At 42.0% G+C, this 26894-nt stretch overlaps 1 protein-coding gene and 1 non-coding gene across 2 annotated transcripts in view; both read left to right on the top strand.

Moving 5' to 3' along the window:
* The first annotated feature begins 3236 nt into the window (after positions 1-3236).
* Positions 3237-26894, top strand: part of LRP2BP (LRP2 binding protein) — a 41416-nt gene continuing 17758 nt past the window's right edge. The window contains exons 1-7 of the mRNA XM_060136240.1: positions 3237-3357; positions 4083-4195; positions 7068-7181; positions 19689-19831; positions 19913-20018; positions 20904-21127; positions 22732-22906. Of these exons, the coding sequence (XP_059992223.1) occupies positions 3252-3357; positions 4083-4195; positions 7068-7181; positions 19689-19831; positions 19913-20018; positions 20904-21127; positions 22732-22906 (981 nt within the window). The 5' untranslated portion in view covers positions 3237-3251. The remainder of the gene's footprint in view (positions 3358-4082; positions 4196-7067; positions 7182-19688; positions 19832-19912; positions 20019-20903; positions 21128-22731; positions 22907-26894) is intronic.
* On the top strand, positions 10529-10631 carry LOC132512828 (U6 spliceosomal RNA). Its single transcript, XR_009538350.1, has one exon. It is a non-coding gene; the product is annotated as a U6 spliceosomal RNA (small nuclear RNA).

Here is a 26894-nt window from a genome sequence, read left to right on the forward strand (position 1 = left end):
CTCCCGGGGGAGTTTTCCCTGGATCACGGGACCCTGGCAGTGGCGGGCTGCACAGGCTCCCCGGAAGGGAGGTGTGGATAGTGACCTGTGCTCGCAAACAGGCTTCTTGGTGGCGGCGGCAGCAGCCTTAGCGTCTCGGGCCCTTCTCTGGGGTCCGCGCTTTTAGCCGCGGCTCTCGCCTGTCTCTGGAGCTCCTTTAAGCAGGGCTCTTAATCCCCTCTCCTCACGCACCAGGAAACAAAGAGGGAAGAAACACCTCAAAGTGATTTTTAAAAAAGAAAAAAATTACAAGAAAAGATTTGGGAATTTTTTTTTAAATGGACTTAATCAAATTTTAAAAAATCGAGGGATCAAAAGAAACAAGAAAGTGAAAAGACCCCATAGAATAGGAGAAAATATTTGCAAATTATATACCTGATAAGAGTCCAGTATCTGGACTATATAAAGAATGTTTATAACTCAGCAATAAAAGGACAGCCCAACTACAAAATTGGCAAAGGATTAACATCGCTCCAGATAAGATACACAGGTGGCCAATAAGCACATGAAAAGAGTCTCAACATCATTTTTCATTATGGAAATGCAAATCAGAGCCACAAGATAACACTTCACATTCACTAGGATGGCTATTATCAGAAAGATGAACAATCACCAGTGTCGGTGAGGATGTGGAACCCTCACACGTTGCTGGTGGAAAAGCAAAAAGCCACTTTGGAAAACAGTTTGGCAATGTCTCAAAATCTTAAACATAGAATTACTATGTGACCCAGCAATCCCCTTCCTAGGTTTATACCCAAAAGAATTAAAAACCTATGTCTACACAAAAACAAGTATGTGAAAACTACCAGCATTATTCAGGATAGCCAAAAGCTAGAAACAACTCACATGTTCATCAGATGATGAACAGATTTTTTTAAATGTGTTATATCCGTATAATGAAATATTATTCAGCCAAAATAGGAACGAAGTACTGATACATGCTACAACATGCACGAACCTTGTAAACATTATGTAAAAGAAGCCAGACACAAAAGGCCACATACTGTATGATTCCATTTATATGGAGTATGCAGAATAGACAAATCTGTAGAGACAGAAGGTAGGTTAGTGATTGCTAGGGGCTGAAAGGAGGAAAAGATTGGGGAGTGACTGCTAATTTCTACAGGGTTTCTTTTGAAGTGATGAAAATGTTCCAGAATTAGATATTGGTGGTGGTTGCACAACCTTAAGCAATTAACATTCACAGCACTGGAGATAGGGCACTAACTAGTAAAGAGGGTCTGCGAAGGTCACCGTCAGTCTCTACTACACCTGCCCTTCCTTTTAAAATCATATATTTCTTTCAGATTTTACATCATCGATTAAGGTCTATAATTTCTATTATAGCATTTTCTAAATTCACTGCATGCTATGCAAACACTTGTCAAGTTTCAAATTATAATTTTATATCTTATCCCAAGATTTGGCAGAAATAAACATATATTCTTGCTGTTTAAAATCTTCTCTTAGTTCTCATTTTCTGAAATTAAAAAGTACTGAATTTTAGCTTACCCTCTTATGGGAGTCCTGCCATTTTAAACAATCATGTTAGCTCTGCTTTTTGGAGAACAGTATGGAATAATGATGAAGTACACAGGCATTCTGGCAGCCCAGCTGTCCCACCTGCCAGCCCTGTGATCTGAGGCAAGTTGCTTAACTTCTTCACTGGTGCCTCAGTTTCCTCCCACATTAAGTGGGCCTCATAACCACCAGTATTTCATAAAGTTTTGTAGGAGTTAGTACCTGTAAAGCACTTAGAACAAAGAACAAATCCTGGCCTATAGTAAGAGCTCAATAAATCTTTGCTTATATTTTCTAGGTCCTCCCCAAATATTCTTTTAAGCTTCAGCAACAGAAACCCTGTGGAGTATTGTAACCACAGAAGGCAACGTGAGTTTAAATAGATTTTGCTTTCTGATTTGTTTCTTTTCTGATGACCTTCCTGAATGTGTCAACTTTTTTCTTAGCCTTTTTGGATACAGTAGCACATGGGCTTAAGTCTTCAGTGAAATAAAAACTTCTATAACCAGTTTCTGAGTAAACTGATGGTTCTATAGACATCATCCTATTTGGATTGTCTTTCTTCTAAATACTTCACCTAATATTGCTTCACCCTAAAGTTCATTGGAAGCTTTTACATTTACTAGTGCAACCATAGATTTTTAGAGTCCTATAATCAAAGAATTTTACATATCTAGGGACAGACGTTTTGAAATCCTCTAGTTCAAACTACTTATAGTCTAAACTACAGATGAGGAAATTGACTCTTAAGAAGATTATATGACTCTTCCAAAATCACAGATACTTCAGTGATTTTTTCTCTCTGGTATACTGAATTATCTCCCTTTTCTGCAATTTCATTCTCATTAATGAAGCAATTTATTGTCGAAAATAGTATCATAAAATTGTATAAATGCTGCTTTCCAATAATACTAAAGGTCTATTGAGTTCTCTTCACCACCAATCAGGAACCTTTACTGGAAGCTTGTTCCTGATTGGTGAAAGCCTGCTGTAACAGTGGAATTCCAAGGAGTAAACAAAAAAGCATAGCAACAACTGAGTTTGCTGTCTCACTACCCTGAGCCTAGGCCAACCTGGACTCCTTCATCCCAGATGAGGTGGCCTCTACATTTTATATGAAGGCTCTGATTTTCCCTTCAACTGTGATCCACCTTATAACATGGCAATCCAATACAGACAGGAAGATAAAACTGAACAACACAGCTAAAATAAAGTATATTCCCAGGTAAAATAGACAAATGCTTTCATTTAAAATGGATTAGTTTGATGAGCTTCAGTTACAAGGCAACAGGAAGGTACCAGTGCACAGGAACTGTATCTATGGGCAGTGTCACCAATTCCTACTAGTGGCAGCAGCTGTGGTGGGTGACATGACTCACTGGAGTGTGTGATCTCATAGCCAGAAAGGATTTGCAAACAGCTCTGATCATTAATCCCATGCTGTGGAAACAGACATGGAGGAGTGCTGTGCTTCTCATAGCTATAGAGGGTCCTGGTTTCCTAAGAAGGAATGTTCACATCCCAGAGCTGGTAGTTTGGTGCCCTATCCCTAGGTGATGAGAGGAAGATGCTTTTTATAATGACTGCCAAGTTGGAGTGGAGTCTCTCTTTGCATTTTCTGGGGGAAGATTCTACCATATTATTTTTTAATATAATTTTTTAATTTACAGAATACCTACTGTGGAGACAGGATGAAGTTGACCAGTGAAAAGTTGCCCAAGAACCCCTTTTATACTTCTCTATCCCACTATGCTGCTAATAAACAAAAACTCTTCCAATGGAGAAAGGAAAAGACTGGTACAAATCCTGATAATATTTTCACTAAAAGTTAATTAGGTACACCAGAGCAAAAGAAACAAGAAATATGAGTCTTATTGCTGGCAAGCAAGCGGTTAAGTTTACAGTCTTTTCTAGCTTTTCTGTAAGAATCTGTGAAATTGCTTGAAGCTACCTGGTAGCAGATCATCAGTGAAGAAGTTTCATAATGAGATCCTGATCCTGGTTTTACTCTCAGGACTTTAGGACACCCTTCTGGAAAAGAGAAGCCAGATGTCAGTTCTGTTAAAGAGAACAGTACCATGCTTTACTTGAAATTAGCATTTAAAGCTACCATTTTTTTCTATAGACTTAAAAAATTAAATTGGGGATGGTTAGCTCATCTAGTTAGAGTAATTCTAATTAAGGCTCAAATTAAGAATTTCACTCACCCAGAGGCCAGCTTTGTCTAAAGAATTCCACATAGACTGCATTGCTAGAGCTCCTGCCTAGTAGGAAAGAGGGTTAGTTTGACAACCAGCCAATATATTTCTTAATTATATAAGGCACAGTGTCAGGTATTGTGATAGTGCTTTCTTTTTTTAAGGTAGTGCTTTTTCCTTGAACTAAGGAGGTCAGTTTTAGGAATGAGAACTAGGAGGGAAACTAGTACAGTGTCAGATGAATTCTATTTAATTTATTACTTTAAGAGAGAAAATTCATATTGTATGGATAAAGATGGAATTCTTTACTTTTTAAAAAATCAGATCATTACAGCCATGCTAGTTTGGTGGAAAAGGCATTGCACCTCTTGAAGGAAAGAATAAGAAGAGGGGATACTCTGGCATATTTCCTACGAGGTCAACTGTATTTTGAAGAGGTATCATTTTTTGTTGATTTGTTTTCATATAAAGCTGCTGTTAGATCTTCATAGCAAAATTTCCTATAGAGTTCCTTACATTGTTAAACCAGGGAAATTCTGTCAAATTCCATAGATTATTGTTGTGGATTTAAGTATGATAAATTGGTCCCAGCTTACGGAATATTCAACCTTTCTCCATAAAAATCATTCTAATTAATGTCATTTATAGGAGTCATTTTGGTATGAAATCCATTTTCACATGATAAATTAAAAATCTAATTTTTATATTTTGCCCGATATATTCAACATCATTTATAAAATATTTTCATTTTATTAACAATGAAAAATCCTGATTCTTATCTAGTACTTAAAAGCAGCTTTATATGTTCCTATATGGAGTAAGGAGGGAATTTCCCTCTTTATCCACATTATGCTGAGGTTTGCAAAGTAGGTCTAGGAGGACCTATGCAAACTATCACTCCAACTTCAGCAATATAGCTTCAGTTGTTCATTGAACCCCAAGGGAAGATGTGAAAAGGGACCAGCTGTCCCCAACCCCTCACTATCCATTGAATGTTTGGGCAGCTGTTCAACTATATCCCACTTATCTTTTGATGCCTCCTTCATTCATTCTGGCAACAAATATTTGTTGAGGACTCATAACGCACCTGTCACTGTGAGGATCACATAGCACAATGGTTCAGAGAATGATCTTTCAGCTTTGGGCATAGGTTCCAGTACGGTTCTATTGCTTGTTAACTGTATCCTTGGGCACAAATGCTTAACCTCTGGGTGCCTCAGTTTCCTCATCTATAAAAGAGGGTAATAATATGTATTTCATAGAGCTATTATGAGGGTATATTAATTGTAAAAATACTAACAGGGCCTGGCACCTAGTAAGTGCTTTATAAGTATTTGCTACTATTATGGTAGGTACTAGCTATACAGTAATGAGGGGGTTAGAATGGGCCCCATTTCATAGAGCTTACAGTCTAGAGGAAGAAATTAAATTAATATATAATTAAAAATAAGTTAAAGTGCTATGAAAGCAATTAACTGGGTACTCTGAGAGAGAATAACTTAGGGATAGGGCGGAAATACCTGTTGTTGAAACTAAAACTTGAAGAAAAGGAAACAGTTAATGCAAACAGCCACAGGGAAGTGCATTCCAGGTAGAAGGGAGAACAAATGCAACGTTTCTGAGATGAGGAAGAGTTTGGTGAGCTCTAGGAATTAAGAGACCAATGTCATGGTCAGCGAGGCAGAGAATGACTCTAGATAAGCCTTGTTTAAAATGTAGTGAGAAGCCATTGAAGTGTTTTGAGACTGTGATGAATGGATTGGAAGGGAAGCATAGAACCAAGACCAGTTTAGGGGAAAATTATACTAGTTGGGTCAAGAGAGGATGGTGATCTTGACCCAGCGGTGGAGCTGGGTCCTGGATTTATTTTGGAGATACAAGTAATGGCATCATGGACTGAAAAATAGAGAAGTGGGGAGGAGTGAGTTTTGAGGGAACCATCAGGAGGTCAGTTTTTGGACATTTTATGTTTGAGATTCCCCTCAGTCATCCAAGTATACATGTTTCAAAGTAGAAACTACGTGTAAGACTCTAGATCTCAAAGGAGAAGTCTGAGTTGAAAGTATATATCTGAGATTTTCCAGCATGTATATGGTATTTAAAATCATGAAAAACTAAAAGGACTTCCTTCCTCTTCCTCTGTATAGAGTATTCTAAGTTTTCCAGCCCTCTTATATGTTGGCCAAACACTAGCCAGAAAGGAGAATGAATCTTTACAACTCAGTCATTTACTCATTGTTGTATGTTCTTTAAGATAAATATTTGTTAGCATTTTGGTACAGTTTTTATTAATTTTATCAGTTTGTTGATTAATTACAGTTTATGAAAAGAGAAATTCAATTGTTTCTGTGTTTTCCAAAAGTTGCTTTTCTCTGGCCTGCTCTTCCTAGTAATGACCTTCCAACTCAGAGACTCTCTTTCCACTGTTACAAATGATTTATTCTTTAGCGTAAGGCATTTTCCATGGTGGATTAAGACATAAGCCCCATTTTTTTTTTTTTTATGAGGTACGTGGGCCTCTCACTGTTGTGGCCTCTCCCGTTGCAGAGCACAGGCTCCGGACGCGCACGCTCAGCGGCCATGGCCCACGGGCCCAGCCGCTCCGCGGCATGTGGGATCTTCCCGGACCGGGGCACAAACCCGTGTCCCTTGCATCGGCAGGTGGACTCTCCACCACAGTGCCACCAGGGAAGCCCAAGCCCCATGTTTATTCCTTACACTTCAGCGTATTTGTTATTATATCCTATAACGCTGAGGAGCCTTAAATGAATGACATATAACACGTAGGTTTTCATAGGAAGTATGGGAGAAAGATAATTTTGGAGAATCACATGTTTGTTTTTCTGTGTCTTCTCCCTAGCTAGAAAATGGCAAAACTGGAAGAGCCATATCATAGTGGATATTTAGTAGTAGCGGATATCCTGATGTTTATCTTTTCTCAGAGTCTTTGGCCCCATCTCTGAAGTTTCTCAGACTCCAGGAGTAGCGGGTGATATGGCAGGCTGGAATGAGCAGAGGGCTAGGCTATCATTTAGACAGCGGTTTGGCAATAGCCAAGAGTAAGAGTGAAAGCCAAAGAGAGTCTGACCCAGGTTCCTCCTGGTCAGTTCCCTCAGTTGCCATATTTAGGTTTATTTTATTGATTTTATAGTGTGTTGATTGTTGTCAATAGCTTACTTGCAAATTCCATAAATATGTTGCTGTCTTGTTTTATTTGGTGCTGCTAGCTAGAGTTAGGTGGGAACTAAGTATTTGGGATTACTTTAAGGTAATAATGAAAATAATTCAGTATTTCCTGGGAGCTTACAGGGATGGTATAAAGAAGCATTAGAACAGTTTGAAGAAATCAAGGAAAAGGATCATCAGGCAACTTACCAGCTAGGAGTGATGTATTATGATGGTCTGGGGATGACCGCAGACGCTGTAAGTTATTGTTTTGTTCACAGTGTTTAAGATTTCATTGTTTATGGATTATTTGATATATTTAAAATTATATTTTAATGATATATTTCTTACTTATATTTAAATAATTATCTATCATTTCAGCATTTAAAGGATAGCAGTAGTCATTTTTACATTTACGTGAAAAACAAATTTCTTTTTGCCGCTCTCCTTGCTACTATTAGCCGTCAATAACATTTTTGCTTTAAAATGTTTTCCTTTGTTTTTAAAAGTTACTTCAAAGCTACATGAACATGGAGAAAAGTTAGAAAATAAGCAAAAATAAGATCACTCCAAATTTTACTATCAAATATGAACTTTGTTATTAGAGTATATTCTTCCATGTATTGCCCTATGCAAAAAAAAAAAGATAAGCTGAAACCAGAATGTGTTCATTAGACAGTCACACTTGCTATGAAACTTCTTAAGTCTCTCTCTAGAATGCGAATTTTTTTGAAAAATTGGTTTTTATACTTATTCGTGCTTTCTAACTCAATGGTCCCCTATTTCTATTTAAATGGTATCATGACTGCACCATCACCCAAGTTATAGGATTATTTAACATGGAATTTAGAAATAGGTCCTTGGAAAATGGTAATAACAGTAGGATAATATTCATCACTATATCTTTTTAAAACTTTTAAACAATCTAACCAGAAAGAATTTACATAAACAAAAAGAATCAACAATTTGAGTTTACCAAAGATATAATAATAATACCAGTGAAAAATATTGGCTGCACAAAAATAAAGCGGAAAGCAATAAAATGCTTAATTTCTGACAGGGCCTAACCAGAAGAAATACAATAGAAATTAGATGACAATTGAACTCTAGTCTCAAAAAGTTAAGAAAACACATTTTGTCAATCAAACATGAGAAGACTGGGGAACAAATTGCAATGAAACAACTTAAACTTGTGAAAACAAATCTTTAAAAATTTTACTTTCCAAAAATAGAATTTATACTGAATACATCTACCAAAACTAACACATATTCCCTAATACCATTTAATACCCAGTTTATATTCAAAATTCTCAAATTGTCCCAAAGTAGTCTTTCAAGCCAGCATTCAGTCAGAGACCACCCAATGCATTGAGTTGTAATATCTACAAGTTTCTTTAATCTAGATTAACTTTCTCTCCTGCCTTTTTTCATAATACTGACTTTATTAGAAGTGACACTTATATGGTACTTATGCAGAAAAATGTCTTCTTTTGTAATTCATACTGAAATATTTAGGGTTGAAGTGTCCTGATATTTTCATATCGGCATATAACTTGAAACAAGTCACCAAAAAAGACAGATGAAGCAAATATAGCAAAATGTTATTACTGACAATCTATGTGGTAGTTATGCAAATTTTTTTTTTTTTTTTTTTTTTTTTTTTTGCGGTACGCAGGCCTCTCACTGCTGTGGCCTCTCCCGCTGCGGAGCACAGGCTCCAGACGCGCAGGCTCAGCGGCCATGGCTCACGGGCCCAGCCGCTCCGCGGCATGTGGGATCTTCCCGGACCGGGGCACGAAGCCGTGTCCCCTGCATCAGCAGGCAGACTCTCAACCACTGCGCCACCAGAGAAGCCCTATGCAAATTTTTATGTAATATTCTTTCTGCTTTTCTGTATGCCATTCTTAGATCTTCTGTATTCTCAGCCTTTTTCTCAGACTACTTTCTTCACTTCCTTGCCTTATCAGAAACTTGGTTGTCCCACAAGCAGCCCTCTTTAGAGGAGGCCTCTCCTTACAACCTCCCAAAGTACCATAGTGCTCAAAGGTAGAGCTGGTATTATTTTCATTTCCCAATTCACTTTCTAGCTATTATTTCTCCTCCACCTCAGGCACAAAGTGTACCTACTTTGAAGTTCATACCAACTCCTTGCTTTCCTAGTTCTATCAATTTCCTGATTGTTGGGAATTTTCTAATGTTAACCTGAAGACTTTGGCTCTGGGATTACATTTTCCTCCCTGTGTCATTCCACCATTTTATCTGATACTTGAATGAAGAACTGAGCAGCAAGAAGGAGCAACGTATAGGTCTAGGTGAATCACATTCTAGGCAGAGGAAATAGCTAGTGTTCAGGCCTGAGGAAGGATGGTACAGCTGGAATACAGTCAAAACAGTGAAACAGGGACCAAACCATGTGGAACTTGGCAAACTACGGCCAAATGGATTGTATTCTCAATGCAGTGTGAAGACACCAAAAGGGAGTGCAATTAATATGATTAACATTTTTAAAGATCATTTTGTCTGTTGTGTGGAGATTGGATTGAATGGAGGCAGGAGTAGAAGCAGGAAGTCCAGTGAGGAAGCCAGTGCAGTAGTTCAGATAAAAGAGCAGCTTTAACTGAAATTATAGTGGGAATAGAGAAAAGTGGACAGATCTAGGATGTGCTCTTAAGAGGATACAGGACTTTCTGATGGATTGGGAGAGATGGATTGGATAAGGGGAGGAATCAAGGATGATTCCTACTTTTTGTCTTGAGTGGATGATGTTGCCATTTAATAACAATGGGGTGACTGAGGGAGAAGCACGTTTGGCGTACAGGAGGAAAAGCGAAACATTTATGTTTGAATGTTTCATTTGAAGTACCTGTTAAGACACCTAAGTAGAGATGTCAGGTAGAGAGTCTGGAGCTCAACGGTGCCGTCAGGACTAGAGAAATCAGTGGGGGGCTATCTGTGGAGCAGTGGGAGTTACAGCACCAGCTTGGATAAGATTGCTGAATGAGTATCATAGACAAGAGCCACAGGTCAAGGCCAGGAACTGGAAGCCCTCCAGTAGTTCATGGTCATAACGGAAAGAATAGCTAGCCAGCAAAGGAGAAATGAGAAGGAGAAGACAGGGAGGACAGAGGAAAATGAGGACTGTGTGGTGATCTGAAAGTCAAACGATGAAATTGTTTCAAGAAGAAGGGAGTGATCATCTGTATCAAATTCTGCTGAGAGGTGAGTAGAATGAAAACTGAGCACTTACTATCAGACATACTAAGATGAATTTCACTGGAGATCTTGACAAAACCATTTCAGTGGGACCAAGGTCATAAGGGACCAAGATTGGAGTGGGTGGAGGAGGCATATGGATGTAAGGAAGTGGAGATAAGCACTGAGCTTTGTTATAAAGTAGAACAAATATATGTGCAATAACTGGGAGGGATCATGGGATCAAGGGAGAGTTTTCTCCCAGATCAAAGATATTACAGTATTATTTGTAAGTTGACACACAAGATCTGGTAGAGAGGAAAAAATTGATGATGAATCAGGTAAACTGATAGATCTGGTGTTTCTTTCAATTCTTTCTGTTTTCTCAGTGAAATAAAAGACAAGCCATGTGTTTGCTGTGGCAGCATGTATCCTAAAATTCTAACAATTCAGAGAAAATAAGCATAGCCCCTGTGCAAAGATGACACACAACTCCATGAACTGTTCCATATTTTTTATAAAAATATTTAAAAAGTTGAAGCCATGAGCTGAGACTGAGGAGAGGGAGCAAGGGGACAGCAGAAGTCTGAAGAGAAAGGAAAAGGTTTGAAGTAGTATCTTCTCTTCCAGATAAGTGGGAGAGATCATTGATGAGACAAACTGATAGTATTGCTTGTGAGGGGAGAGCTCGCTCTGAAATTTGAAGTCACAAATTGTAGAAAGGACCTGTCAGCATGGTTATGTTTTTCTCCAGCCATGTTCAGTGGTTTAAGTACAGCAGAGTAGCTGGAGAAATAAGATATCTGCCACATGAGTGAGTGTCATGGAGGGAAAGAGGGACAAAGGAATGAGTACAGTGACAGATACAGAATAAGCTGATGTGGGAAGAACACGAAGGTGTAGAAAGACCAGGAAAATTGGTAGATTCGACGGGTTGGCATATGGCAACTCCAAAATAGAGTGGCTTAAATTTAATTACATATGGAGGCCAGTGGAGCAAAAAAGAAGATGGCCTCTGTAGGTCTGTTCAGTTAACCCAAGGTAAAGGGGCAAAGAGCAAATTCTTTTAATGTTTATCATTTTATTAATTTACCGAGTTCTTGACACTAATTTGGTCCAGAGTCTGGTGGAAACAAATATGCTTTGTGTGGTAGGTTTGAAATGTCTTGAAATTTACGTGTTATAAACCCCAAAATATTGATACAAAACTGCATTATGTTTGCTTTAGTCATATAACTTTTGAAAGAAATTGAAAAGAAAACATACACAGGTATGTATATATGTGCCTGGGTATCCTTTTATATTTGTACATATTTACCATTTCTGAGGCTTTACATTCCTCCCTATCAATCTGCGTTGCCATCTGGCACCATATTCCTTTTCCGTTCAACCTGAAGAATTTCCTTTAAAGAGCATTTCTTGTAAGTCTGCAGGTAATGAGTTATCTCCAATTTTATAATTACCTGAAAATGTCTTCACTCTGCCTTCATTTTTGATGAATTGTTTTGCTGGTTGAGTTTCTCCTTTCCTCACTTTAAAAATGCCATTGTAGTGCTTCCCTAGTGGCGCAGTGGTTGAGAGTCCGCCTGCCGATGCAGGGGACAGGGGTTCGTGCCCTGGTCCGGGAAGATTCCACATGGCGCGGAGCGGCTGGGCCCGTGAGCTATGGCCTCTGAGCCTGCGCGTCCGGAGCCTGTGCTCCGCAACGGGAGAGGCCACAACAGTGAGAGGCCTGCGAACCGCGCGTAAAAAAACCCCAAAAACAATGCCCTTGTAAACTCTTCTAGCTTCTGACAAGAAGTCAGTCTCTGATTGTCTTATGTTCCCTGTATACGTGTCCTTTTTCTCTGGCTGCTTGCAGGATTTCTATGGATTTCAGCAGTTTGACTATGATGCATGCCTAGGAGAGGGTTTTTGTTTATCCTGTCTGGGGTTCATTGAACTTCAATGATCCCTTTCAGTTGCAGTTTTCAAGAGTCATTCCTCTTCCAGTTTGTGTTTGCTTTGATAAACTTCCCAGTGCCTTTAATAACTTTTTTTAAATTAATTAATTTATTTTTGGCTGCGTTGGGTCTTTGTTGCTGCGTGTAGGCTTTCTCTCGTTGTGGAGAGCAGGGGCTACCCTTTGGTGCAGTGCCCGGGCCTCTCACTGCGGTGGCTTCTCTTGTTGCAGAGCATGGGCTCTAGGCGCACGGGCTTCGGTAGTTGTGGCTCGCAGGCTCTTGAGCACAGGCGCAGTAGTTGTGGCGCATGGGCTTAGTTGCTCCGCGGCACGTGGGATCCTCCCAGACCAGGGCTCGAACCCGTGTTCCCTGCCTTGGCAGGCGTATTCTTAACCACTGTGCCATCAGGGAAGTCCCTCCCAGTGCCTTTAGAAAGTTGTTCTTTATGTTTGGTCCTGATTTAATCACTGCTATCTGTGGGAGGATTTACACGAACACTTCACTCTACTACCATTATACTGTAAGTTCTCTCTTACTAACCAGTTGGGGGAAAAAATGGTAGACACCTACCTCACACACTCACAGAAGTAAATCCACATGATCTGGGACTCGGTAAAACACCTTTATTTTCTCATTTATTACTGTGTTGTTTAGCCAGCAATAGCACTTTGAGAGACTAGTGAGGAGTAAAAGTTAGAATGCAGTGTATACAAATGTACTTGACCGTCAAATATTATTTTCCTCTTTGGAGTGATTTTTGAAGGTTTTGAAACTGGGTTAAATCCACTTCACCTGCCTTCACTAATCAAAGTCGTTTTAAGACTCGTGTGTCCTCCAAGCTGCACTTGCATAAACAACAAGATGTTTGCCTGAGTTGTTTTCTGGGAACTTGGAGCCAGTGGCATCTAGTTTGAGCTGAGCTGGTTAAGACTAGATAGGACCGTCGACTCTCCAGCTGGGCATCCACAGGCGTCCATTGCTTCATGATGTTTTGAACGTGCAGAGGCCTGCATCTTAGTTACACCTGCGCAGAGAGAAGATTACCCACCAATTCCCACATCTTTTCCCAATCACCTTTCGCCACGCCCCGCACGCTCCCCGTGCCTCGGACCGCCCTGCTGTTTTTTATTCCTTATCCCATAAATACCCCGAGCTGCCTGCTTGCTGGAGGCTGGTTTGAGATTTGTTCTCCCGTCTTCCGGTTTGGCTGCCTCTTTTTGCTGCAAACCTCGGTGTCTCCGCGTTTGGCTTGCTGTGCGTCTGGCAAGACAGATCTGGTTCGGTAACACACGTGGTGAGCCAGCCAAGAGGTGAGTCCAGGCGAACCTTTGGCCCACGGCTCGTCGGCCCCTTGCAGGCACTGAGGTCCGGTGGGCCAGCCCGAGCAGCTCCCTGGCGTGTCCGTTCCCAGACTGACCCTGGGTTTTCAGGGAGGCACTGCTGACCTTCCGTGCTTAGTTTCATCTTGTAGCAAGGAGAGGAAATGGAGCAGGACCCTATGGTGCTTCCCCTCCATGCCCTCTGCCTGTCTTCTGTCTGTAGAAAAACTTTAGTCAAAGAATAAATTCAGAGAAGTGAGAAAGTGCAGAAGCAAAGGAAAACAAGACCAAGTAATAATAGTTTAGTCACTGAATGAAGTCGGGGACCATTAGTCCCTCCTCATAGGGCTATAGATAATATTCTGGGCCGTCTCCTTTGAGCTGTTTTATAGATACTGAAACCCCCACTAGGTGAAAGAAATTAACTACATGATGACCAGGCTGTTTAGCCATGACATAAGCTGCCACAGTTCTGAGAACTGGCTTCAAAGAAATGGGAACAAACCGACCCTGGAACTGAAGACTAACTGTACTTAAAACAATGAAGATGACGCTGACCAGACCACCACGTGCCCAATTTCAAGGTGACTGTCGGAGCTGACTGGGCTGTTTCTGCATGTAGCCCCCTCCCTCCGCCTAAACACCCCTGAAACTCCCCTTTAAAAGTGCTTGCCCAGGGCTTCCCTGGTGGCGCAGTGGTTGGGAGTGCACCTGCCGATGCAGGGGACACGGGTTTGTGCCCCTGGCGGTCCGGGAGGATCCCACATGCCGCGGAGCGGCTGGGCCCGTGAGCCATGGCCGCTGAGCCTGCGCGTCCGGAGCCTGTGCTCTGCAAAGGGAGAGGCCACAACAGTGACAAGCCCGCGTACCGCAAAAAAAAAAAAAAAAAAAAATGTGCTTACCCTCTGACTTGTCAGTGAGGAATCAGTCTCTGAACATAAGTCCACCATTCTCCCCGTTGCCGGCCTCAGAAATAAAGCAGACTTTCCAGTACCCTTGCCTCTTGAATATTGGTTTTTGAGTGGCGAGCAGCTAGACCCGTCTTTCAGTAACATTTTTGGGGTTTTGGGCTTTTGGATTTGGAACATGTTTTTAGGGTAAACCTCGTTAAAGAAATGTACTTGTGCCTAGATTGTCTTTGGAACCCTGAAGGATCATGGGTCAGAGGCCCACCTGATGGGATTTTGGTAGACAATATAAAAGGTTACTGCTGCTGAGGTACTCTGTACCTGAGTTTATGGCCCAGGGCTCTGGATTTTGGTTTTGTTTTTGTTTTGTTTGTCCATGTCTGTCTATGTCTGATTGTCTTAATTGTTAGGAATTGGCTACAGGGGGTTGAGCTTCTTGGCGACTGTAGCAAGGACCCTAAGATTTTGTTGCTGCACCCACCTGGGAACAAAGCTCCTTCAAAATGGGCAATGTTAATTCAGTTCCCTCTTGCAGCCGTCTAGGCTACATTCTCCAAAATTGGGAGACTTTCTGTTATGAATCCATGGAGAAATAAAAGATGGTTATTTTTTGTAACACTAAGTGACCATAATATTCTCTAGACTCTGGAGCACAATGGCCTGAAAATGGATCCTTAAATTACAATAAAACTTTGCAAGTAGATTTATTTTGTAAACAGGAATAAAAACGGGATGAAATACCTTATGTACAGTCTCTTATGTTCTTGAATCAGAATAAACCTGTGTAGAGTAGATGTAAGGTAATGGTCCAACAGGAAGGAAAGGCACAGACATCTGTTTTGCTGGATTCTAATGAGAAGGAGGGTGACTTGAGGGCTGAGTGGCCGCTCGGATGCTCCCCTCCACCCTTACAGGGTGGCGCTGCCGCTCCTTCACTGTCAGCATTTGAGCCTCAGGCTCTCGGGCCCCTGTGCCCTCCACCCCAGTCTCTGAGGGTTGAGAAACAGGAATGGCCTCCCCTCTCATTACCTGCCAGGGTGTGCAGCTTGGCCATGGGTGCGACCCAAGTGCGGATAGGGCAATATCCCTTAAGGCAGGTCCCCATGGGGTCTGTGAATGCCGAGGCTGGGCAGCTGCTGGGATGGATCTGGGTCCACTTCCCTGTCCGCTTTTTTATTTAACTGGAAGAATAATATGCCAACTTATAGAGATGACTCGAGAATGGAAAACCTTCATTGATTTTTGGTTTTTTTTTTTTTTGCAACCCACAAACTAACCTGAGCAGATGTTCAAAATGTATTAAATACCCTCCTCACTTCAGAAGAGCATAGGATGGTGCTGGATAAAGCTCGAGAGGAGGCAGATCTGCTTCGTGCAGAAACCCCTGGCAACCCGGTGAGGGCTGCTGTGTGCGGGGCTACACAAAAGCAGACCCTGATGGGGATGTGAATGCTGGAGACAGGCCCGAACTTTACTGAGATTGCGTTCTTGCAGGATTGCGAAGAGGGATGCCAAAACAAGCCTTAATAAAGTACAGGAGGTAAAACAGACCAAATGAGGATCCTTCAGAATTTCCAGAAAGGGTCTTTAAAGCTTATAGGCAACATACAAAGAGAACTTATAAATGTCAGAGTGACCAGTTTTGGTCAGAGCGCACCCAGTATACAGAAGAAACTGCAAAAGATGGAAGGGCCTTTAGGAATGTCTATGTCTTGACCTGTTGAAACTGCCTTTAAAGTTTCTAATGGCGGAGACCAGGTTCAGGAGAAAAGGGAACAATGGAGAATGAAAGAGGCTGCTCTGCGGGCGGCTACCTCAACACCGGGAAGAGCTGGATGGAATCAAGGACTCTCACAAGGGACTCGGCAAAAGCTTCCGCTCAAACGGGCACCCAATAGCCGGACTCCGCCAGTGTGCATATTGCAAACAGGAGGGACACTGGAAAAGAGGGTCCCGTCCTAAGTAAGCCTCTTGAAGGTAAACAGCTGACACATCGGATGCCCGAGCTGAGAATGACAGTGACCAAGAATGCCAGGCCCTAGGGGTTCCTTTAAATCTTGTGAAGTCCATATTTCCTAAGCAGAGCCCTGGATGACTATGACCGTGGGAAATTAACTTGGATTTTGCTTGATATTGGACCATTTACTCAGTTTTAAATACCTGGCTTTCTAAGCTTCTTTCTAAAACTATGTTAGTAACTGGGGTGTCCAAAGAAACCTTGATAATGCCTTTTTTTCCAGCTGCTAAACTGTCAGTTGGGGAAAACGCATCTGAAGCATACCTTTGTATACATGCCTGAATGCCCCATTCCCCTTCTGAGATGAGATTTACTAACTAAATATCAAGGTTACCTTTGCCCCTGAGTGGACAGACATTAAAGTACCACCAGAGCAGGCTTGCGCATTGCAGGCTTTATTACTCCACTCCCCAAAAGAACAGCCTGCAACTGTTCCAGAAGAGATTTGCAAAGGGGAGTCCGAAGACCTGGGCAGATGGGAGGCTGGGAATAGCAAAGAGCTAGGCCTATACAGCTTAGGATACCACCTGAGGTCAGCTTGTACATGATTTAAGAACAATTAGATTGTGAAAGAGACTAATCCAGTAGTCCCTAACCCATATTCTCTGCTCACTAATCTGTCCAGACATTGTTGGTTTACTGTATTAGAGTTGAAAGATGCCTTTTCTTGCATATCCTTGTTTTAAATCCCAAGAGTTGTTTGTTTTCAAATGGGAAGATCTTGGTACTAAGAATTAAACAACAGTACTGCTGGACAGTACTTCCTCAGGGATTTAAAACTTTACCCGCGATGTTTGGAGAAATCCTGGCAAAAGATTTGAGGGACCCTCAACTAAATGAGGGAGCCCTGGACGTGGTTGATGCTGGTTACCAGTAAAACAAAGGACACAGACCAGAACATGGTTGTTTTTTTTGTTTTTTTTTTTCAGAATATGGTTTTGATTTCAACCTTTTTGGTTGAACAGGTCTATCAAGTATCCAAGAAAAAGCACAGAGTTCTCAATCCCTCTGTTAAATATTTGGGTTTTGAACTCTCACAAGGACAGAGAGACTTGCCCTCTAATGGAAGGGAAGCTCTAGCTAGGGCTGCAGCTCCCACCAAGAGATAATTGCAGGAATTTCTGGGAATGGCTGGGTTCTGCCGTATTTGGGTCCCCAACTTTGGACTCATAGCAAAACCCATTTAGGAAGCTCTTAAAGGAGACAATGAACATCTAGACTGAAATCATGGAGGATAAACATCCTGAAGACCAGGTCCATCTTTGCGGGTTGGGACCTTATGAGGAATGCAGCGAAAAAGGGAGAAAGCACGTTGCGGGAGGAATACCGCAGTGGTTCCAACCCTGACGCTGACTTTCCCGAGTGGGCAAGCAAACCCCCAGAAAAAAAGCCACGGGAAAGCAATTAAGGTGAGTGGGATTGCTGCAGTGGTGGCTTTGAAAAGTAAAATTTAGGAAGCAATTTAAATAATTTGCTAGTAACCAGATTGATTTTCTTTTGTTCTGCCTTCTCTTTGTTTCGAACCTCCCAGGCTTGGACAATTCAGTGATTAGGATTTTTCAATCTTTGGCAAAAGTAGGTAATTTCTCTAGCTTTTGGATATGTCATCTAAAACCTTCTGTATTTGATCATGCTGACCCCTTGGTTGTGCCTGTCGTTAATTTTTGACCATCCCTGACTTCACTGTGACTTCAGGTGTGCACATATCAAATTAGGCTAATCAACAAAATGTCCTGTCGTGTTTTTTTCTTGAATAAGCCAAAATTTGGTCTCCTTGTGTCCTCAGAATAAAAAACAACCAAAAAACAAACAACAAAAAATGGCCCCTACCCTTGTTAGGGTTCTATTTGGTGAGGATATTGTAGAAACCACACTTAATTCTCCCAGCCTGTGTTCCTTTGATACTATCTGTTTCAGTCAAAGGTGATAATGATCAACACACTCCAATTCGTAAAAAAGTAATACCCCGATCCCTGGCTCGCCAGTGTCCTAGGTAAAATCCCTAAAAATGAGTCAAAGTGTTCGCACGTCTGGCGTTCTGTATGCCCTCACAGTGTACATATTTGCCCCACCCCATACCTATTTGTCTACAGTTTTTATTACCAATCTTGGGCCTATGAATGCTTTGACAGCTGGTGCATAAGTGGTACTTGTTTGGGATCAAAATGTTAACTTGAAACCAGGAACAAGAGAATATTCTCAAATGAGTGCTAAATAGTTTGATTCTTCAAGCCCCTGTTAGGCCTATGCCCCTTATCATCAGGAATTAGCCAGAGCTGTCCTCACCTTTTTTCCTCAAGAGGTTGAGTAATGATCGAAAAGCAAGGGGGGACTGAAACCGTGGGTCAAATCCACTTCACCTGCCTTCAGTAATCAAGGTGGTTTTTTTAAGACTCTCATGTGCTCCAAGCAGCATGTAGCCTAAACAAGATGTTTGCCTGAGTTGTTTTCTAGGAACTTGGAGTCAGCTGTGTGTAGTTTGAGCTGAGCTGGTTAAGACTGGATAGAACCACCGACCCTTCAACTGGGCATGCGTGTCTGTTGCTTAGTGACTTTTTGAACGTGCAGAGGGCTATAGCTTAGTTACACCTGTGCAGAGCAAAGATTCCCGCACCTTTTCCAATCGTCTTTCTCCAGGCTCCCCACACCTCCAACTGCCCGCTGCTTTCTTCTTTATCCTATAAATACCCCGAGCTCCTTGCCTTTGGGGAGGTGGATTTGAGATTTGTTCTCCCATCTCCTGCTTGGCTGCCTTGTAAACCCTCTTTGCTGCAAACCTCGTGGGCTCAGCATTTTGGCTTGCTGTGCGTTGGACAAGAGGAACATAGTCTAGTAAACAATTTGTGTCTGGGTTTTTGGAGGGAGGAAAGCCTTTTGTTGGTGGTTAGAACGTCCTCTGTGTTCTGTGACTATGCAGATGTCGTATGAAGATGAGTGTAGTAGACGTAAATTTATCACTGAGCACAGCTAGGGAACGTGTGCTTGAAGAGAGAAGACAGAGTTTGGGGCTTACACGTGTCCTGTAAGGATTAAAAATGGGGAAGTTACTGGCTATCCTTACACTATAAGTTCTAAGAACTGTGCCGATTCAGAATAAGGGCTATGAGGAGAGAAGGAAACCATATTGAGAGGTAATGCAAATGTGGAAGCTATAAAATGAAGGGAATGCTTTATATCCCAGAGCTCCTGGGAACGCTGAGCCAGGAGATGGACTTTGACTTATTTCTAGCCCTGCAGAGTCCAGGACAACCATACCTGTTAGGTATAGACTCATGACATTCTACCTCATGTCGGAGGGTGAATGCTTTACAGCATTATTGGGAGAAAACTTAACTTGGGTAAAACTAAACTAGGACTTTCTGTTTTGTTCTTTTCCTTTGTGGAAGGAAAAAGGAGTGGAATATATGAAGAAAATTGTTGATTCTCCGTGTCCCAAAGCAAGACACTTACAATTTGCAGCAGCTTACAACCTTGGAAGAGCTTATTATGAAGGAAAAGGCGTTAAACAATCAGACGAGGAAGCTGAAAGGTAATCTGACTTGAGAACAAGATTTTTGTTTTAATCAAATGCCTTAAACAAAGAATAACTTGCCTTGCCCTTCTCTTCTAGACTGTGGCTTTTTGCTGCAGACAATGGAAATCCAAAAGCTAGTGTGAAGGCTCAAAGTATCCTAGGATTGTATTACTCAACAAAGGAACCCAGAGAGTTAGAGAAGGTAACAGTGATTTATTTGTTTAAATCCTAGCATCCTGTGTAGATTAATATTTGGTGAGGAGTAAGTATGTAGTCTGAATATCTCTTACATTTCTTTCAATGTAAAGAAAGCTTACGTTTTAGGATCTCCAAACTCATTTCACCTTTCCTCAACTATGAATGCTGCCTTCCCTGCCTCTACCAAAGGAGACCACGGATGTGAGCACTTTGTATGCTATAAAAAGCACACATACAAAATATCCTACCATAAAAGGTAAAAGAGGAGGGAGAGTCAGTACAACCTCTTTAATCACCAATGATGGAAAACCCTTTCCAAGAAATCTTACAAGGAGAAGGAAATGAGGCGTTAAAGGCAAACTTGTTGGAGGCACATAACCCCCAAGATCCTTGTCAGATAACTGAGGAGCTACTTGGAAATAGGTTTGAACTAACTCAGATGCACTGTAGCTGAGTATTGAGCAAACGTGCTTGGACCACATGCAGGTTTTTATCCTTGGTTTTCTTTGATCCCGTTGGAGCTCCAAGAGGATCTGAGAGATAGCTGCAATCTCACATCAGCTGCTCTCCTCTCCTTGCTGTGCCTCATTACAAAGCCTTTCAGACGCTTGGTTCCTATTTCCCACCTTTTTGGTCCTTCCTCTGGAAAATCTGAAAATCCTGAAACCTGAACAGCTGAGCTCGAGCCAGTGACCTCGCCTATACTGTGGGCAGACAACGGGCGGGCTCCCCTCAGCACCCTCTCTCAGGCATGCGAAGTTGGTGCTAGTCTGACATACATTCAGGGGGTTAGAACGGTGTCCTAGAGATGAATTAATAGTACTATCTTATAGAGATATTCCATTTATAATCCACCTTGTGAATACTAGGGAATTGTGCTTTCTCCTAGGCGTTTTATTGGCATTCAGAAGCTTGTGGCAATGGAAACCTGGAATCCCAGGGTGCGCTTGGGCTCATGTACTTTTATGGACAAGGCATCCACCAGGATACCGAGGCTGCCCTGCATTGCTTGAGGGAAGCAGCAGAACGTGGAAATGTCTACGCTCAAGGGAATCTCGTGGAGTATTACTATAAGATGAAATTTTTTACAAAGTGTGCTGCATTTTCCAAAAGGTAAGCTGGATAAAAGTATTTACAAAAACTCTTACTAGATGTTCTATGCCAGGTCTGTTTAATAGAACTCGCTGCAGTATTGGAAATGATGGCTATTGGTACTTGCAGTGTGGCCAGTGCAACTGAGGATTGAACTTGTAATTTTCATTGGATTTTAATTTTAATAGCCACACGTAGCTCCTGGCTACCATATTGGATAGTACATCTGTTAGTCTGCAGAACTTCAGTGCTATTTGCTCTGTATACCAGCTAAGTAATCTTACACAAGTTTAACTTTGGGGGCATCAGTTCTTTTGTAATCCTGCAGAAGTATTTTCTTCTTGATTTAAAAAATATAGTGAATATAAAGTGTTTAACACAGCTTGGCACATGAGAAATACTAAACTTTTTTTCCTACACCCTTAGCCATAGGTTCTATAACTGCACAATTACAATATAGCTTGATGAGGACTGCACAATGAGAATGGTTAAAAGACTCCAACACTAACATAAATTATATGGAAATTTCTCTTCTCTGAGGCCATGTACTTTCCTGCATTTACCCACAATGTACAAATGCAACAGACCTGGGTGTCCTCTAAAATGGCTATAAGGCCATGCTGCCATTTCCCTCCCAATAATGCCCTTCCCACGGAGCCCACAGGTTCCCCTCTCCCCGAGCCCAGTGTGAGGCAGACATCCACACTGAAGGATGAAGGAATTGCTTTTACCCTCTCCTCCCCAACATCATGGCCTCCAGGCAGCAGGCCACTTAAAGGTGTGGTCTCTGATGTCTCAAATCCTCTAGTGCCCATATGGTTAAAACTAAGACTTCGAACAGTTCTTTTAAAGATTTTGAAACTTTCCATGTTCCTATTTCCCACAGTATTACGGCTGATGTGGAGTTGACTTGTTTTCATGTAGTTCTCCATTGCTGTATCTGGGTTATAGAGAAGGACTTTTTATTGCCCATTATCATAGATGTGTAAGTTTATTAATGTGTTTTCTGGTCCTGTGTGACTAAAGTCCAAATTCAAGGTTGATGTTTAAATACCCAAAGAGATAGAAAAATGCTTTTTTCCCATTGTTTAAATCTGCAAAGTGATGAGTTCTTGTAATATATATATATATTTTTTTTTTTTTCTTTTTTTCTTTTTGCGGTACACGGGCCTCGCACTGTTGTGGCCTCTCCCGTTGTGGAGCACAGGCTCCGGACGTGCAGGCTCAGCGGCCATGGCTCACGGGCCCAGCTGCTCCGCGGCATGTGGGATCCTTCCGGACCGGGGCACGAACCCGTGTCCCCTTCATCGGCAGGCAGACTCTCAACCCCTGCGCCACCAGGGAAGCCCAAGTTCTTGTAATATTTTAAACTTAATTTTTTTTAGTGGTTATTAAGCCTGACCAGTATAATCCTAGGAAGCCATATAGTAACAACTGTAGTTAGTTCCGATTCTTCTGGTGTTAGTTGACTGTTCTATTTACCCTTCACCACAGAGCAAACAATTTTGTTCTCAAACTGGTAGAAATAATAGAGAAACCACTTAGGGTACATGGACAGTTTCTGGGCATGTTTATAAAAATGTAACTGATACCGTTTTTAATTTCACAACTGGATGTTGTAACAGGATTGCTGACTACGATGAGATTCATGACATCCCCATGATAGCCCAGGTCACGGACTGTCTCCCAGAATTCATCAGCAGAGGCATGGCCATGGCCTCTTTCTACCACGCACGGTGTCTGCAGCTTGGCTTGGGTATCACAAAGGATGAAGCAACAGCTAAACACTATTATTCTAAAGTAAGCCTGACAACAAATATAAATTGACTCAATAGAAATTTCTGGGTTTTTATTTGAGACTTGGACATCTTTTTAAATCAGTGTTTTTATTCCTACTTATTGTGCAGATAACCTCTGTCTACCAAGAGGTTGTCAGACATGCAGCTTGTCTGCAAACAATTCTGTCATTCTTTTTAATAATTAAGCACAGATGGTAAAATTTCTATTTTTTTTAATAGTCTGTGCCTACAAGACACCTTCAGTTTATTTATTTTTGCTGTGTTGGGTCTTCGTTTCTGTGCGAGGGCTTTCTCTAGTTGTGGCAAGCGGGGGCACTCTTCATCGCAGTGTGCGGGCCTCTCACTATCGCGGCCTTTCTTATTGCGGAGCACAGGCTCCAGACGCGCAGGCTCAGTAGTTGTGGCTCACGGGGCCAGCCACTCTGTGGCATGTGGGATCCTCCCAGACCAGGGCTCACACCCGTGTCCCCTGCATCAGCAGGCAGATTCTCAACCACTGCGCCACCAGGGAAGCCCTAAAATTTCTATCTTAGATGCAAATTATTCTATTTCACTGTCTGCCGCCAAAAGCCCAGCACCAAGACCTTAAACCCAAAACGTGCATGCCTTCTTTCACCCAGAAAAGTGTGAATCTCTATTTCATTCTAGTACATTAGAGTACATTTCATTAAGGTTTCTTTTTGCATGACATCTACCACACTTAGGTGGATATTGATGAATATGAGTTAACCAGTTAAAATAAGCCTTTTCATGTTTTAATCCATGTGATCAGTTTATTTAGATAGTGAATGGATTTCACATCTAAAATCAACTGTTAAAAAGTGCAGAGGGGGCTTCCTTGGTGGCGCAGTGGTTGAGAGTCCGCCTGCCGATGCAGGGGACACGGGTTCATGCCCCGGTCCGGGAAGATCCCACATGCCGCGGAGCAGCTGGGCCCGTGAGCCATGGCCGCTGAGCCTGCACGTCCGGAGCCTGTGCTCCGCAACGGGAGAGGCCACAACAGTGAGAGGCCTGAGTACCAAAAAAAAAAAGTGCAGGGGGAGTGTGTGAAAGGGAATCATGAATAGTAGCTGCAAGTTTTTAAAAAAAAAAAAAAAAAAACTGCACAACTTAGGTCCATGACATCCATAAGTCCAAATGAGAATTAGATCATAAAATTTCATGCAATGCCAAACTGTTCAAGCTGGAGCAGGGAACAAGGCAAGGAACAATTTTCTAAGTCCCTTGCCTAAATCTGATCACGTTACAGCAGTGGTTCTCAAAATTATTTGCATATTAAAATCACATGGGGAATCTCTTAATAATTCCTAAAGCTCAGGCCTTATTTCAGAAAAATTAAATCACCATCTCCCAGAATGGGACACAAGCAAATTTGTTTAAGCTCCCCAGGGGGTTCCAATGTGTAGGCAAGTTTGGAACCTAAATTATTTTGTTGGAAATTTAAAATTTCCAGAGTATTAAACCCATACCAACAAAAATATAGGAACACAGTACAAAAATACAACTGACCTGGGGCTTCCCTGGTGGCACAGTGGTTAAGAATCCACCTGCCAATGCAGGGGACACGGCTTCGAGCTCCGGTCTGGGAAGATCCCACATGCCGTGGAGCAACTGAGCCTGCGCTCTAGAGCCTGCACTGTAGAGCCCGCGAGCCACAACTACTGAAGCCCGCGGGCCTAGAGCCCGAGCTCTGCAACAAGAGAAGCCACCACAGTGAAAAGCCCACATACTGGAAAGAAGAGCAGCCCCCGCTCGACGCAACTAGACTAAGCCCATGCGCAGCAACGAAGACCCAGCACAGCCAAAAAAACAAATACAACTGACCTTTGAGATATTTACCATTATACCATTAGTATGAATAACAGCTGTCTTTGTTTAATCTAAGTGTTCTGTATATTATACCAATTTCCAAACCAAGTCAATTGCAGATTCTATGCTATCTTTGGTACCCTTTCTAAGTAAACATAGCAGAGAGCTCTGGGTGGAAAATATCCTGAAATGTGGTATATGTTCAGCCTAAATAAACAAATTACAATTTTAAAACTATTTTCCTTATGGTGGGAGATAATACAGCCCCGTTACTCAATTTTGGCCACTGGATTTTATGGGAGATACTTCCTCTAAGTTTTCTCCATTTTAAAAGTAAGCCAGTGAAGGACCTGGAATCATGTCAGATGAGGCACAATAACAAACTCTGAGTATTTTACTCAAAGACCTGAGGGGCTTCTGATAGCGGTCTTCATCAGACTGAAAGGCTGTCCTACAAAAGAGGCACTGTAGGGAAGGGAGAATGACAGCCCACGGCAGTATGTTACAGGAAAGATAAGGCCGCAGATGAAGAGACCCTGGGCTGAAAGTCAGGAGCCCCAGGCCTGGTCTCAGCTTTGCCACCCTCAGACTGGGTGACTACCCACTCCTTTCCCTCTCAGTTTCCAGGAAACCAGCAATGTATGTCCTCCTAGGAACAGTCAACGATTCTAAAGGGTTGGGGATAGGGGATTTTAGCTTAATACAAAGAATCTTCTAAAATAACTGTTTATAGGTAAAACCTTAGTTTTTATTTCCTAAAGGTGGTGACTTTTTAAATATTTATTTATTTTTGGCTGTGTTGGGTCTTTGTTGCTGCATGTGGGCTTTCTCTAGTTGTGGCAAGTAGGGGCTACTCTTCATTGTAGTTCACAGGCTTCTCATTGCGATGGCTTCTCTTGAGCATGGGCTCTAGGTGCACAGACTTCAGTAGTTGTGGCACGTGGGCTCAGTAGTTGCGGTGCACGGGCTTTGTTGCTCCGTGGCATGTGGAATCTTCCCAGACCAGGGCTCGAACCCGTGTCCCCTGCATTGGTAGGCACATTCTTAACCACTGTACCACCAGGAAAACCCAAGGTGGTGACTTAAAAAAAGTTTTTTTATATTGGAGTATAGTTGATTTACAATGTTGTTGGTTTCAGGTGGACAGCAAAGTGATTTAGTTATACATATATCTTTTGTTTTTTTAAATTTATTTATTTACTTTTGGCTGTGTTGGGTCTTCGTTGCTGCGTGTGGGCTTTCTCTAGTTGCAGCGAGTGGGGGCTACTCTTTGTTGCAGTGTGCGGGCCTCTCATTGTGGTAGCTTCTCTTGTTGGAGAGCACGGGCTCCAGGCGCGTGGGCCTCAGCAGTCACAGCACGTGGGCTCAGCAGTTGTGGCTCGCAGGTTCTAGAGCACAGGCTCAGGAGCTGCGGTGCACAGGCTTAGTTGCTCTGTGGCATGTGGGATCCTCCCGGACCAGGGCTCCAACCTGTGTCCCCTGCATTGGCAGGCGGACTCTCAACCACTGCGCCACCAGGGAAGCCCCAAGTATCTATTCTTTTTCAGATACCTTTCCCATATAGGTTATTACAGAGTATTGAGTAGAGTTCCCTGTATTATACAGTAGATCCTTATTGATTATCTATTTTATATATAGTTGTGTGTATATGTTAATCCCAACCTCTAAATTTATCCCTCCTGCCCCACTTTTCCCTTTTGGTAACCATGTTTGTTTCTGAAGTCTGAGTCTGTTTTGTAAGTAAGTTAATTTGTACCACATTTTTAGATTCCACATATAAGTGATACCATATACTTGTCTTTCTTTGGCTTACTCACTTAGTATGATAATCTCTAGGTCCATTCATTGTTGCTGCAGATGGAATTATTCCATTATTCCAGGTCTTAGTTGCAGCACGTGGGATCTTCGTTGCGGTGTGTGGGATCTTTAGTTGCAGCATCCTGCATGCTGCAATGAACACCTGGCATGCTGCAACTAAAGTACCACGTCAGAGGAAAACATAGGCAGAACACTCTATGACATAAATCAAAGCAAGATCCTTTCTGACCCACCTCCTAGAGTAATGGAAATAAAAATAAACAAATGGGACCTAATGAAACTTCAAAGCTTTTGCACAGCAAAGGAAACCATAAACAAGACCAAAAGACAACCCTCAGAATGGGAGAAAATATTTGCAAATG

This window comes from Lagenorhynchus albirostris, chromosome 21 (genome assembly GCF_949774975.1).
Source record: "Lagenorhynchus albirostris chromosome 21, mLagAlb1.1, whole genome shotgun sequence".
NCBI classification, from domain to species: Eukaryota; Metazoa; Chordata; class Mammalia; order Artiodactyla; family Delphinidae; genus Lagenorhynchus; species Lagenorhynchus albirostris.